Below are 15,686 nucleotides of genomic sequence, written 5' to 3'. Positions count from 1 at the left end.
TATTTCAAACTGTAACGTACTTACGTACGTTACAGTTTAGGTCCTCTTTTATCGCCAAGTGGCAAGGATAAAAAAAAAAAAAAATTGCCAAAATGGAGGTCAGATGTTTATGTTTTCATTTAAGAACAGGTTAGCTATCTTAGTTCTTGCACATAAACTTATTTACCTTCATGTTGGAGGTACACAAAAACTGAATTTGACAATGTGAGTCTGGCTGTTGAGTCGATAATAAATATAATAAAATGATATGTTAAATGCAGTTATTGAACAAATTATGTTCATCTGAGCAAGTTGTGGAGCATGGTCCAACATAAAGGTAAATAAGTTAAGGCAAATATTTTATGTGCATGCATTAAGCTAGCTAAACTAGCTAATCTGTTCTAAAATAAATAATATTATTTTAGGCCTGTATTTATATGACTAGATTACTCTCTGTAACTTAGCCTTTACAATCAAGCCCAAAATGTACCTAATAGCAATCATAAGAACAATAGTGGTGTAAATAAATCAATGAAAGTAAGCCATACATGTTATAGATGTGAAAATGTTATTTTAATGTTGTATTGTTTATTAAACAAAGAAAAAAATTAAAACTTTGCCAGGGTATGGCTGCACATACAAAATGTAAATAGGTAGATAAACATATAGTTTTAGCTTGTTCTTAATCTGTCATTTGATAGAAGCATATTGGATTTCAGTTGCAGCGCTGTGCACCCCCTCATGAATAAGATATACTTGCCTTGTTGTCTTGTCTTTCCACAAAGTGTATTCTAACAGAGCCTCAGACTCAAGGCCTTTAGCTTGCCTGCGAGTTGCAGCAGACATTTACCCTGGCCCTCAAGTTATTTTTCAACTTCTCGTACCCATAGTGCCTTGGAATTTGATTGGTGATTGTTAGCATGCCATGTGTGTAATGTGAACTGACCCTGTTGCTTTGAGAAAAACAACTACAGCTGGGCAGTGGAGTTGTAGGAGAAGGATGGCCAGGTGTAGCGACAAGGAGAAGGATGAGGAGGAGGAGAACTACGATGGGCCAGAAACAAAGAGTAGCAAAGGGGAAAGGCACGTATCTTTCCCGCCGGATGAAAAGATGGTGTCCGGCTTCGCGGAATACACAGATAGACATGGTAGGCATTTTGTTGCTCTTTTTTAATTTATGTTTTTTATTGTCATCTATCATCTATGTCATCTATGTATATGTGCAGTTGAGACCAGTCCCTGCTCCTTTCTGACAAATCAGGTACACACTTCTCGTTATTTGTTGAGGGACTCTGTCTTTCATGTTAATTATGGATGCGTAAATGCAACAGTTCTCAATGGCAGAGAACGGTACGGAGGGAGGGAGCAGAGAGAGAGAACTCTTTTGGGGGGGGTTATTTTCTAAACCATGCTGCGTTCTGCTCTCTCTCTTTGCAACTCAAATCTCCCCTACAGCAGCTTTAAGATGTTTTTGCTTTGCTCGTCTGTTTGATGTACAGGTAGATCAAATATACAAGCAAACTGTGTTGCATAATCATCATCCATTCCAACACAGGTCAAGGATGGAATACGTTTTGAGAAACAGTTTAAGCCTGCATTGTGTAACCTTTTTCTGCAGACAAATACAAATGTTTAGTGTTCTACACTAACAGAGTGAACTGAACTGTGGATGGCTGGGTTTTTATATTTCATACACTTTTGAACAAACATTTGTTTGCAATGAAAAGGTTACATATATGTTTGGACTCATATGTCTGTGACAGGATGGCTGGGTGATGCGGGTTTAACGGTCACATCTTGAATGGGCTGTAGGAATGGAAAACCATCTCTACTAATTTTTATCTTGCAAATTTTACCATTATCCATTTACTATTCATTTCTAGTGTGCGGAATTTAGTGGCTTCTTGCAGTTTTTTGCAGAGGCCACTCTGGGCTACCCTAACCCTAACCCTAACCCATTATATTATATTACTGCCTAGTCCTTTCAACTTAATGCCACAACAGTCTACACACCTCTAACATTAACACCTGAAATAAGATTTCCTCAAATAGAAGAGGATCCCATTGTTAGTACCTGTTATTACATGATGTTTGACGGAAGGAGGAGGGAATATTGTCATCAAAAGACTCTGCATCTCTTGGTTTGTGTAATCTAAGAAGTAAAGACACTTTGTAGAACACTCAAAGATTCAAAGAGAAGTGTTTCTATCTTAAAAAATCTCCCTACTTTTGTATGCTTCTGGAAGCTCATCCCATAAGCCAATGGTTGATAAATAGGGCCGCCTGATTGGCTTATTTATAACGCAGACAGTCATTCATCCAGTCGTCTGCCCTTCCTTACTTCTCATCGACGGCCATCTTCCCTCTTTTCTAGTCTGCACGAGTGCCTACCCAGTCGTACACACACAGACACACACACACACACACACACACACACACACACACACACACACAGATATACACACACACACACACAGGCTGCACAGTTTACCGTATGGCACTCTTCGAAGCTCCCCTAAGCGCTTTTTCACTTCAATACGATGCCGATGGCTCACTGGGACGCGGAGACATTAAGGCAGTAAATGAGTGTATTTTTCCATTTTAGTTGACAGCTGCCTCACCTTGACAGAGGTAAGCCTGGCCTACCGCAGGAGCTGTGACAGACACCAGGTGGAGCCCAGAGTGTGCATTCTGGAGCAGCTCAAGGTAGACTTGTTTGAACTTTTCTTTTTTTTCTTTTTTTTAACCATCACATTTGCATACCTCTTTTGAATTATCAATGGCTGTTTGGGAGTTTGAGGGTGATGTGCTATCAGGTGCTTCGTGCTTAGTCCAGGTCAAAGTCTGACTATATTGTTTTTTTAACAGGAACAGAATAAGAAAAAACACATTTAATACTATGACTCTTGACACCCATAAACACATCTAGAATAAGTCATATTTAATAGTTTTTTTTACCAAACTGCTCAGCTTAGGTCATCAGGTCTTGATATATGTAAACATCTCAGAATGAACACCTTATGCTAATTAAACCATTGTATGGCTAATTGAACCAGATTGTGTCAAGGTGAATCTTGGCATCAACGTTGTTGTACGCATGTTGTTGATAGTGTGACCTAAACACCAAAAAGCCTTTTAGTATTGAGTTGCTGTTCATTATATTGCACTTTGGTGGAGCGTCAAGCTGATCACAATTTGAAACTGCTCAAAACATCCCATCAGGTTCTTCATGTGGTTAGCCTAATGGTCTTTATCCTCACGCAAAACACTTTCAATTCACATTTTATTTGTATCTCATCTGGTCCAGATTGTGGGCCTGTGGGCGAATGTAATTTCTCAAATGTGTTGTGATATTACTCTGAGGTTTGATGATAGGCTGAATAAACATGCACTCTTAGATAGGTTCTGGGAGGCAACTACTATAGGTTTATAACTTCACTGAAGATGATGATAATTTCTTATGAATTGCTAATTGTCAGTTATACACTGCATACACATAATATAAATCCCAAAAAATAAAAGTCCCATGTACTCCCAACTCAATTATGCCCATTATACCCAGTAGTACAAATACCTATATCTTATGTGGTTGACTTCAGGATTCAGTGTATATCTAACCTGTTTAATCTGACAGTAGAACGTAGACAGCTATGGATAAAGCCTCAGACCCCAGCCCCCATCGTGAAAAATGGAGAAATGTTCAGACTATTGGTCTTAAAACAATTGTATCGAACGCTTGCGTGTCGGTTGTGCAGCGTCAGCGGGCGTGCTCATAAAGTGACTCTCTAGCGTCGATAGAAACGCCCGTGCAAAGACAACAAAGACAACAATAAATGAAATATGCTACTGCCCTACACGTTCACACCCTCTCAAGTGCACATACGCACACACACATGGCACCTTGAAAAAATTAAAAAGCATACTTAATGAGGGTAAAGCGGCGAACAATAAATCACACTGAATTCATTCCACGGCAACAGAGAAATAAATATTAACTGGAATGGTTTCACTTTGAAAACCTCCCTGACTCTCCAGTGATGACACAGTCAGGGTGTGACAGACACATATCCTTCATCGTGATGTGCCTCACACTCACACACATGCGTTGTGTGTGTGCCGAACATGCACACGCACGCATGCACACACACACACACACACACACACACACACACACACACACACACACACACACACACACACACACACAGTTTCGTGAATAAGCCAAAAGAATGTCTTACACATGTGCGCGCACACACACACGGACACACACATCACAGTCAGTATGTGCATGTGCATATTAAAATCTTTGGGCAATTTAAATCATTTCATTCAATCAGCATCAATCAGGCTTAGGCATCTCTCGCCCAAACAGGGAGAGGGAGGGGGGCTGAGAGGGTTGTTGACTGCGATGGGTTTAAGTCAATGGGTTTGCAAATAATAGTACAGCTGTAAATGAAAACAAATACAAAGTTGTGTGTGTGTGTGGGGGGGGGGGGGGCGCAGTACACAGACTTACACACACAGAGAATATAACATATTTTGCTGTTTATAGTTTACATAGGCTAAACCCAGGACGCGCTGAGAGACACACACACACATCAAACGCACACTCGGACGCTTAAAGGATAAAACGCTTGTGCACATAAACTCCTTCACTCTCCCTTTCTTCCTCTCCCTCTCTTTTTCCCCTCGCTCCACCCCTCAGACATAAACACACACACGCACGCTAACACACGTACAAACACGTACTCACACCCCCCACAGCATGCTTGCACTTGAAACCCATACTGCACCATTTATAATTCATTTTATGTACTTACCGACTTTACTTGGACCGGCCATGTTAAAGAACAACCCTTTTTTTCGAGGCCCCCCTCCTCTCTGCATACATTTTGGCAGAGATCAAGGGGAATTATTTGTGTGGAAATTAGAGAGTTAGCAGTGCTTACATTAACTATAGTGCCGGCGTATTATCTCCGAGGTGCTAATGAACCCAATTGCATTTGAAAACGAATGTAGGTGGTCCTCCTGAAAGATTAAAACATGTACGGTTAAACAGTAGCTAAGAGGGCTGATATTAAGAGCTTCAAAAAGAAGCCTGCATGCAAATTAATCTATAATAAGTCTGTGCACAAGAAGAAAAAAAGCGTAAGGGCATATTTATTAAATTAGGTATTTCCAGGCAAAGGCAATTCTCCCAGAGGCCGACCACTCAATACTATTTAAAGCGTTGGAGTTAGTTAAATATACTAATAACAATGATAATTATTATTATAATGATTATTATTATTATTAATATCGGACCCATGGGGCTTTGAAAACGTGTCTCATAAAAGTGCTCTGCTTTTTGGTGACATCTTCATAGGCGGGGTGAGCAGTGTTGTTCTGTGGAGTATGCAGGGGGGGGGGGGGGGTCTTGAAGCTCATCCACTGTACAGATGTCTGAAGTCTGTGTCTCTGAACCATGTTTTCGTGATCAAATTTAAGCTGCGATTCGGATTAAGGGGCACGCTGGCGCCCAGGTTCCCCGCGGCGGCGGTGGGAGCCCGTACGGCCCCGCTATCTGCCACCGCTCCACCGCTCAGTGCGTGACCAAAGCACGGCGGGCCTCCACAATGTATTTCTTATTTAAGACCCCATCGTCTGAGTGACGATCGGGTATGAATCGCTTCTTAAATAGATCAATAGATTGATAATTAGATCGAATGCTACTTGATATGAACCAATTATGTTAAACTGTGTGTATTTATCGCAATGTTTTAGGAAATAGACATCCCTAAGGGGAACACAACTGGGATTGTTGAGTTGCCCTGTATGTCTGAAATTATTTAAAAGAAGTCAAGCTGTAGCTGCAACGACGATTGTTTGCATTAACTGGTGCCTGTATTCAATTATAGTACAGTAGTTAGGGGATTGTTTGCCTCGCAAGTTTGACCTTAGAGTGGACTGTGGAGAAATCAATTACTGAGATGTCTTTCAGAATTTTCTAGTTTAAAAAATGTATCTGTAAAAAAAATGCCCCCAACATGACAACCCTATGCTCTTAAATTCAAAGAGTCCCAATTCCTATTCTAGTAAATCATATTGTGGGGCTGTAAATCCCTTGGCGGGGAGGGGAGGAAAAAAAGAAATAACTCCAGAAATTGGAAAAGACAAGAGAAAATCTGTTTTTGTAGACCACCGCTGCTTGCAGAGCCCCTTTGATTAGCAGTAATGTTGCACGGCTGAAGCCTGCTGACGCCACAGTGACAAACCCCATCCCTGACTACCAGCTCCTCACACACACACACACACACACACACACACACACACACACACACACACACACACACACTGACACACCAACACAAGCATACATACACACACACACACACATACGCACACACACACACACACACACACTGACACACCAACACAAGCATACATACACACACACACACACACATACAAGCACACACACACACACACACACAGTGACACACCAACACAAGCATACATACACACACACACACACATACACGCACACACACACACACACACACACATACGCACGCACGCCCACACACACACACATATACACAGAGGCCCACACACACAGAAACACACACACACACACACCCTAAGATTGGCTCGCATCTCGCCTTGCCTGTGTAATTTTAAAGGAACTTTTTTTCCCTTCCTTCTTCTTTCTTTCAAATTAAATACATGCTGATTGTTATTGCCGCGCCGCATGTGTCTCGGAGAAGTCGTCAGCGAGGTAAATGTCACTAAGTAAGTGGCACACTATTTTCCTCTGCTGGTTATTAGCCAGTTCCGCATACAAAATAAAAAGTGCCAGGAGGAGAGTGTCGGCAGAGGAGGGGACGGAGGCGGAGTGCGCCAGAGTGGTTTCCCGCGCGCCGGCTGAATGCCGAGCTTATCAGAACACAGCAGGGGGGACCGGACATATGTCGCTCCTCTCATTACAGGCCGAGGCAGCGAGAACAGGGGTGGTTAGTGGCGCATTTTGAAACGGCGTTAATATATACGCCGAGGCAACCGCTTCGATCACGCTCAGGGGAAGAAAGAGGAAGGGAGGGAGGGAGGGAGGTTCTGAAGGCGTCGTTAGCCGGGATGAGGATCACCGCAGGGACCCGGTGTACCCGCTCCCCACACTCACCGGCGCCATTTTAGTCAAGCTCTGGCAAGCATTGTGTCATCAACACGACAACACATGCTCCGTGCAGGCGACAGAGACAAGGGTGAGACAGAGAGTTTGAGAACAGGAGCCCCTCGCTCTTCGACGTAGATTATTTAGCTTTCTCACAAAGCATGTAAAAAAACTAAAATTAGGAGGAAGGCCTCTGTTTTGTCCTGCTTTAGTTTTCACAAACCAGTGGTGAGCTGAACAGCTGTACTCATAGTGCACTTAAATTGGACAATTAGGGTGAATTGAATTTGCACAGTTGGGTGGTTGTACAAGAAGCCTGTAATGGTAAGCTCAGAATATAAGTATTCTAATGTATGAGTAATACAGCCTCGGTAGCAGTAAGGTGATACTGTACAATAGTGGGTAAAATTTGGCTTAAAGATGTTTTTTTGGCAACACAAAATGGAAGCGTCTGACAGCAAGAAATCTGTTTCATTGCGGCAAACTGACATTTAGAAATGTACAATATATTTCATATAGTTATGTCAGGAAAACCATATGATATTTTATTTATTGTGTCTCCATGTACAAACAAACAGAATGACAGTTGGAAATATTGTCAGTCAATTAAAATTAAAGTTTCTTATTTTGTCCCAGCTTTTTGTAGAGACTGCCGCTTTAATTGCTAATTGTTAACAGGGAACAAATATATTTGCATATTAATTAGCTCCCAATTTACATTTTTAATTTGCCTTCAAAGGGTGTGAGATAAAAAGGTTGTGTTATTTTAAATAATTTATCCTTTCATTGCGTAAAAGATGCTGAAAGGAAAAATGCGAGTGCTAAGAGCTTTATCTGTTGCAGATGTATAAAAAATAAATATATATATATATATATATATATATATATATATATATATATATTCTATATGTGTGTGGAGTATTTCCTACAATTAATTTAATGGGCTGGGAAAAGGAAAAGCCTCACTTTTTAATACAAAGCCACCCAGAGCGGCAGTGTGAGGGAGGTTCTGGAACCCTGGACGGCTGAGGAGGGGAACACACCAGAGAGGACTTCTGTAGAAGTCAAGTTTAAAACCACATCCTCCGCCTCCCTTTTTATTCCCTCTCTTTATGCTGGTTGAGAATGAGAGAGAGAGAGTGAGAGAGAGAGAGAGAGAGAGAGAGAGAGAGAGAGAGAGAGAGAGAGAGAGAGAGCATAGCCTTTTTCTTTGGTTACATTTTGTCCTCCCCCCTCTCCCTCCTGACACATCAATAGATGCAGCGCTCGGGCTCCTTCGTCTGTCGTCTTCTACGTGAGGCTGCGCCGTGCGTCTCTCCCCCCCCCCCCCCCCCCCCCCCCCACCTGCACGTCAGCAAGCAGGCAGAGAGAGGGGGCACAAAATTCGCAAGTTCGGAAATTCATTAGGATGAAAAACAGCCGCAATTCTGTGTTTTTACGCGGTGAGGGAGAAGTGCTTCTTTCTGTGTGTGTGTGTGTGTGCTAGTTTGTGTTTCTGTGTACTGACGTTTGTCTCCTATCTCTATTTCCTTTGGTGTGTGTACATGTCCCTCCCATCTTTTCATGATTGTGTGTGTAAGTGTATGAAGTTTGTCTCTTTGTCTCTATCTTTGTCTCTTTCTTCGGGAGTGTGTGTCCCCCGTTGTCTCATGTGTGTGTATGTGAGCATGCATGCATACTTGTGAAGCAGTGTGTCCAAGCCTCATTTGTGCTATCCCTCTGTATGTTGGCCCATCAAAGAATGTGTGTGTGTGTGTGTGTGTGTGTGTGTGTGTGTGTGTGTGTGTGTGTGTGTGTGTGTGTGTGTTGGGGGGGGGGGTGTGTGTGTGGGTGTGTGTGTGTGGGTGTGCGCATATGTGCCTGCGTGTATGTGTGTGCGCCAGTTGACATGTATCTGAGGAAACGACTCTGCATATGTGTTCGTGCACCTGAGTGCAAACATATTGATTGTACAAACTGAACACTATTCATCAGAAGGTAAACAACCAAGCACAAAGAAAGCACAGTCGTCTTAAGGCTATCATTTTGTCATTCTGAGTTTTGGCATTTTCTACTATATTCTGTATAATTACTGTGATGCATTGCCTTTGAGGTGCATTGTGTACACCTACATGGTTGGATACGTCTCAACTCAAACATTTGTTTGAGTTCAATGTGAGCGTGTTTTTGCGTGTATACATTGCGATTGTCTGTGTGTGTGTGTGTGTGTGTGTGTGTGTGTGTGTGTGTGTGTGTGTGTGTGTGTGTGTGTGTGTGTGTGTGTGCGTTCCAATTACACACAATGCAGCCTCTTGTATACATAAACAGTGCAATTTACTTCCCATTGATCTCTCTCTCTAATTCCTTCAACCGGAAGAATATAAAACATTCATGTGTGATGTCCTTTTGTGTCCTCTCCTCCTGTTCCACCCTCTCTCTTCTTGACTTCCTTTGCTCTCCGAGGCCCGAGAGAAGGAGAGCGCTCTCTTCGCAAAGTTCCTTTGAAGACAATGAAAACCCACCGAGTGGCGAGATGCAGGCGGAGCTCATGTGGAAAACACAACTTGCAACGTCTACAGGGACGCACCGATGAGCATTTGCCGCCACGGACCCCCACTCTCGCCGTTCCTCGTTTCATCTCAGACACGCCTGTTTTCATTTCTTGTTTGCGGTCTGTCGTCGGGCTTGTTAGGGGGTACCGCCGCCCCCCCCCCCCCCCCCCCCCCCCCCCCCCCCCCCCCCTTCCCTTGTTCTCCGGTCCTTCTCACCGTTCTAATCGTAAACGGAGTGTTAAGGACAACAGCGCCGACACCAAGAAACGACAAGGCGGCCGCTCACTCAGTGGTTTATTTATTGATTGTTTTGTTTTTTTGGTCGCCACCATCCGTGCAGTCGTGCCTCTGCCGGTGATTGATGCAGTCAAATTAGATGTATGTGGAACGTCGGCTCTGGCAAATGAGCACATCAACTGATGACCAGCTGTTTCTAATTATTATACACTGGTTAATTAGGACACGGTGTCACCAGCAACGGAGGCGGTAAACTGTGTGAAATTCATAATTCATGCTTGCAGCTAGCCCCCCCCCCCCCCCCCCCCCCACCACCACCAGAACAACCCCTACCGCTCGCACCATCAAACATGCTGAGATGACTGGTGTGGTGGGGGGGAGGGGGGCAGTGAGGGGGGGGTGTAAGAAAGGCTAGGTAAAGTAAGAAAATAAGAAATAAATGGCTGTAGTGGATGTGTCAAAGTCGTGTGTGCACGCACGTGTACGGCTGTTGTTGTCAATCTCTCACACCTCCTGTGTCCCCCCCCCCCCACATCCCACCTCCTCGTCCCTCTCTCTGTTTGCCGTCTTCATTCCGTCTCTCTTGTCGTTCTCTCTCTCTTTCAATCCGTCAGATGGGGACTTGTGTAAGGGGAAGGATGAAACGTCTGGATCTGGGAGGTAAGCGCAAGAAGGGCAGCCATCTTCAACGCACGCACACAAACATACACAAACACACACATACTTTATACCTTAATTGTTTGATGGAGAAGACTAAGAGGCCAAAAATAAAACAATGATGCATGGTTCAAAATGTGCTCCGAACGTTACCTATATTAAACTAACTAATAATGCCTTAATGTCCCCAAGAACCTAAATGGAACTTGTAGCACACGCACAAGCACACACACACAAACACACACACACGCTAACACACACACAAGTTGTGTGATTGTTAAGATTGATGGGGGGATGGGGGTGGGAGGGTCTGTTCCCCCCCCCACCCCATCGTCGTTCCCACATTGTCACGCGCTGATGACATCTGACTGGGGGTGAAGCGCTGCCCTCATTATCTTGCCAGCACAGAGCGGATTATCAAAATGGGATTTTACATCACACACCCCACTCCAACCCTACAGTTAAGTGATTATTGTTATGGTAGAAGAAGAAGAAAAAGGAAGCTTAGGGAGGTTTCTTTTTTTTCAAATCATGCAGAAATCTTTTTTTGCAAATAATTATGCTAATGACATATTACATTAATAAATTATCGGCAAACACACTCCCGACACACACACACACACACACACCGCTTACATCTCTTGTGGTCCTGGGAGCGATACAGATTCCTTTGCCCTTCTTGTCCAAGAAGATACAATTTCACCCACGGAGGCAGAAGCTTGCTGTTGGAGAGAGAGAGACAGAGAGACAAAGGGCGTGCATAGCGATCATCAAAGATGCTTTACGCCCAAATGTGCTTTGTTTCTAAAAGTAATCTGGAATTAAATGATCTGACACTCTTTGATATCCAGGCTTGACTCTGCGTGCAGATCCTTGGTTCGCATCATCATTCATCTCAACATGTTGTGCTGGGACCGCCACCACTGTCTTTGCGAACAGGAGAGGCAAAACCCCCCCCCCCCCCTCTCAAAAACAAAGATATTGAAATAGATCTGTGTCTCCCATCAATCGTTTCTACTGTGGCCTCTCACTGCCATTTCTTAATGACGACGAGAAAGGCTCTACTCTCAACAGACACTAATGAAAACAGAGCATTAGTCACAGGTCTTACAACTTTTAATTGTTTTATTGTTTTTAAGGGCAGATAATGCATCATGCTAAAATAAAACAGTTTCCGACGTTGCATGCCATCGGACCCTGTGTATGCCTTTCACAAATCCTGGAAGAAAATCACAGGATTAAAAGATTATACTTGCAGTTGTATTAAATAAATGAAGACATTCTCAAGTTGTTTGGGGCAACAAATCAATCACATCAAGTTAAAAGAGGAAGACCTGTTGGATGTTATTTAAGTACTTACGATGACATCTTAGATTGTGCTTTAAGTTCCCAGAAACATGCAACTTTTTGCCCTAGAATATTTTGTCTAAAAAACACATTTAATAAGAAGTGATGAGAAAGTGTTTGAAGCCATGCCATTTTACCTGTTAGCAACCCCCTCTCTCTCACACACACACACACCCACACCCCTCTGCTCCAAATTATCTTGTGTTTGATTGCTTTCCTCTATCAAGGTGAGCGATTAGACCTGGGTTCCTGCGAGGCACTGGAAGTCGTTCTTAAATCGCTATGCTTTGATTTCATCAATCTCCGCGCGGCCCGACTAGAGGAAAATGTGAGTTTTATGAGCCCCCAAACTTTTTCCCCCCCTCACTCACTCTCTCTCTTTTCTCAATCTTCCGCTGCGACTCCAACGCAGTTTCATATTCAGTCGCCTTCTCTTCCCCACCACCTCACCTTCTTATCAGATTATGAAGCCCTCCCCCCACCCCCCTCATCTCTCCCTGCCTCTTCCAAAAAGAACTTCATAACATCTCTGTCAAATTTAAGGCCCCTTTGATTTTCTTTCATTTGTGTGTGTGTGTGGTTTGTGTGGGTCTGTGTGTATATATATATTTTTCCTTCCCTGTTCCTCTCGCAGGGAGCGTCATCCTTGTTGGATATGATTTCATACTATGAATCCACGGCGTACCTTGACCTGTCTGACAACACCCATGTGGGGACGTCCGCCTGGAGGGCCCTCGCTCATTTGATAAAGCAGGTGGGAGAGCTGGGGGTTCTTCATCTTCTTCATCTTCTACTTCTCTGGTGGACTTTCAATAACTTGAGTTTTCCTCTTCTCCACGGGGCGGGTTTACATTAAAGAAAGTGAGTTTGTCGTGGCGTAACATGAATTTAAAATAAAGGTGGCTTGTGAGATATATATACTATATCTATACTACACTCAAACAGCGAGTGTATATGTGTATGTGTGTATGTGTGTTCCTTTTGAGTTTTCCCTGCTTTCCTGCCATTTTCCATGGAAATTGCAGCGAAAGTATTTGTGGATCACTGCACAAACATCTACACACACCACATACACATATATCAGTGCATACTTCATTAAGAAGATGTCATTAGCTGGAATTAACTGATTAGCCATGAGATGGCATGAGAAATTATGGCTCGAATTTTCCCAAAAGACATCACTGGTGACTGACTTCCCTAGACACCTTTCCAGACTGAAGTGAGTCTGAAAATTATTATAAAATATAAAAAATAACCACTTTTACTTTTCTTTCACTGGGTACATTCATCTCACCGACAGGTGGTGTCTTCAAAATCAAGTGACCCCCGTTTTCACAGGGTCAGTTTTATGTGATACAGATACTAAACATAAACCTTGTCCCTATCTTAAAATGTATTTGAATGCACAAGTAAAGGCAAGGCAAGGAAAGGCAACTTTATTTATCTAGCACTTTTCATACACAAGGCAGACTCAAAGTGCTTCACATATAAACATTGTCATGCAATAAAATAAAATAATAGATAAGTAAAAGAAAACATATGCAAAGAAATTAGTAAAATAGAAAGTTAAAAAGGCATTTTAGTATTAAAATGGAAAATAAAGGCAATGCTAATGCTTTTTAGAAAGTGCAATGTATTTAAGATTTAGCAGAAAGCTAAAGCAAACATAAAAGTCTTCAGTCTTGTTTTAAAGGTGCTCAGAGTTGGGGCAAGTCTTAAATCCTCAGGGAGTTTATTCCAACTATTTGTTGCATAGTAACTAAATCCTGCTTTCCCATGTTTCGTGTTTACTCTGGGGATAATTAACAGATTGGTCTCAGAGGATAAGTAGTGTGTCTTAGTGGTCTAGAAGGCTTATGTAGTGGAAGCATATCAGTTAAATATTTTTGGCCTAAACCATGTAGGGATTTATAGGTTAGAAACATGCACTGCACAATTTTGAAAACATTTATTTGAGCTATAAATAAAAAATAAATAAAAAATAAAAATAAAAAAAAATCGGTTTTAAGGCCAAAAAAAATCCGATGCCGATATTGACCGATATTACATTTTTATGCTAATATCGGGCCGATAATATCGGTGGGCCGATAATATCGGACATCTCTAACAGAGAGTGAAGGTGTTGGGTTACTTTAAGCCAGGGGTCACAACACAGCGCCCGTGGGCACCAGGGCGCCCGCAAGGACCATATGAGGCGCCCAGCGGCCTGTTCTAAACATAGCACAACTCATTCTAGAGCAACTCGTTCCCACCTTTTTTACGTCATTGTTGATACTTATTGTGAGAAATCATTAACATGATCAGTGCCTTCACATAGATGACAGGGCTCTCAAGTGTCACGTGTTCGGCATGAGACACACTCAATTCAACCCATGCACACGCTCACACGCCACAAATTACCAGGATAGCGGCCACCAACTTGCGCCGCTATTTAACAGTGGAACAGGTAGGAATCAAATGGGTTCCCTGTACGTAGGCTGACCGTCCTCTTTTGCCCAGACATGCCCTCTTTTTGCTACACTTTTGAAAAAAATGTGTCCGGGCGGAATTTCAAAAATCGTCCAGGATTTTATTAAAGCCTCATACATGTTCACATTGAATTTGCGTTGCGTTCCTCTGGGTCGGTCACAAACTAGTTAGGCTATGCCCTCCCCTACTCAGTTCTGTTCGCTTTGCATTGGTGGAAGTGAGTAGGGGGAGTGGTTAAGTAGAGCCTTCAGACTGAACGGTTTGATTTTAGGGTTACCGTCATGTTTTGTATTTATCTTTTTACCATTATTGTTTTATAGGGACAAAATGTAACAAATTTCTCATGCAGGGGATTGATAAAGTTCTATCTATTGAACAGAAAGAAACACTTGGTCATACTTTACATACTTCACCACAGCATTGGCCTACTGAATGCCACAGATATATTTTAAGCATTGGACTGAATGCCACATAATAATTATGTTTTTGCACGTTTGCAACGTTTAAAAATTCAGGGAAAAGTATATGCCTCTACTGGTGTTGCTTAGGCCACTATCCTTTAGAGACAGTGTTGTTTCTGAATATTAGTGTTAAGGGCCAATAATGCTTACTATCATAAAACTTGAGAGCCCTGAGATGAGTGTCATTAATCATTAATAATAATACATAACTAAAGGGAAACTGAGCAAATTTGTTATTTCAGAAGAGTGTATCAAACTGGGTGCCCTTCGTCTGACTCAGTACCCATGAAGTAGCACTAAGGTTCAAAAATGTTGGTGACCCCTGCTTTAAGCCTTTCCGTTTTAGAACCAAGTACAATTATCTCTGTTTTGTCCTCATTTAGTTGAAGGAAATTTCGGCACATCCATTCTTTCACTTGCTCAATGTACTGGCACAGCAGATTTATGGGCCGATAGTCATTTGTCGATAGCGATACATAGATTTGCGTGTCATAAGCATAGCAATGATGGTCAATATTGTTGACCATCATTACTGCTAAACTAAATAGTATTACCATTGCATGCAATGATGGGTTAGATCTATGACATTCCTGACAGATAGACTCGATGGAAATTGCACAGAGGACATAAACCCCACTCAGACCGTTCTCCCCAGATAACGGTAAAGAGTGACCGGTCATTTAAAGACAAAATTAAACAGCCAAGAAAAGGGATGGAGGGATAAAAAACACACAGGTTATTCATTTCAGAAAGTGTCACAGTCAAGTTTTCTTTTCCTTTTGTTTTCCTGAAATGTGCTTGTTTCCTACACTCTTCGGTTTGAGCACAACAGGCCAAAACACAGGAACATGGACT

The 15,686-nt window shown here is 42.5% G+C and overlaps 1 protein-coding gene across 1 annotated transcript in view; it reads left to right on the top strand.

Moving 5' to 3' along the window:
* Positions 1–15,686, top strand: part of si:dkey-288a3.2 (protein phosphatase 1 regulatory subunit 37) — a 54,875-nt gene continuing 39,189 nt past the window's right edge. Inside the window, exons 1-5 of the mRNA XM_030356489.1 lie at positions 1–1,127; positions 2,585–2,685; positions 10,512–10,557; positions 12,129–12,229; positions 12,536–12,655. Coding sequence (XP_030212349.1) covers positions 980–1,127; positions 2,585–2,685; positions 10,512–10,557; positions 12,129–12,229; positions 12,536–12,655 — 516 coding nt within the window. The 5' untranslated portion in view covers positions 1–979. The remainder of the gene's footprint in view (positions 1,128–2,584; positions 2,686–10,511; positions 10,558–12,128; positions 12,230–12,535; positions 12,656–15,686) is intronic.

This window comes from Gadus morhua, chromosome 5, assembly GCF_902167405.1.
Source record: "Gadus morhua chromosome 5, gadMor3.0, whole genome shotgun sequence".
In the NCBI taxonomy this organism is placed as follows: Eukaryota; Metazoa; Chordata; class Actinopteri; order Gadiformes; family Gadidae; genus Gadus; species Gadus morhua.
The sequence above is the reverse complement of the archived record's forward strand: the minus strand, read 5'-3'. Positions and strand labels throughout refer to the sequence as shown.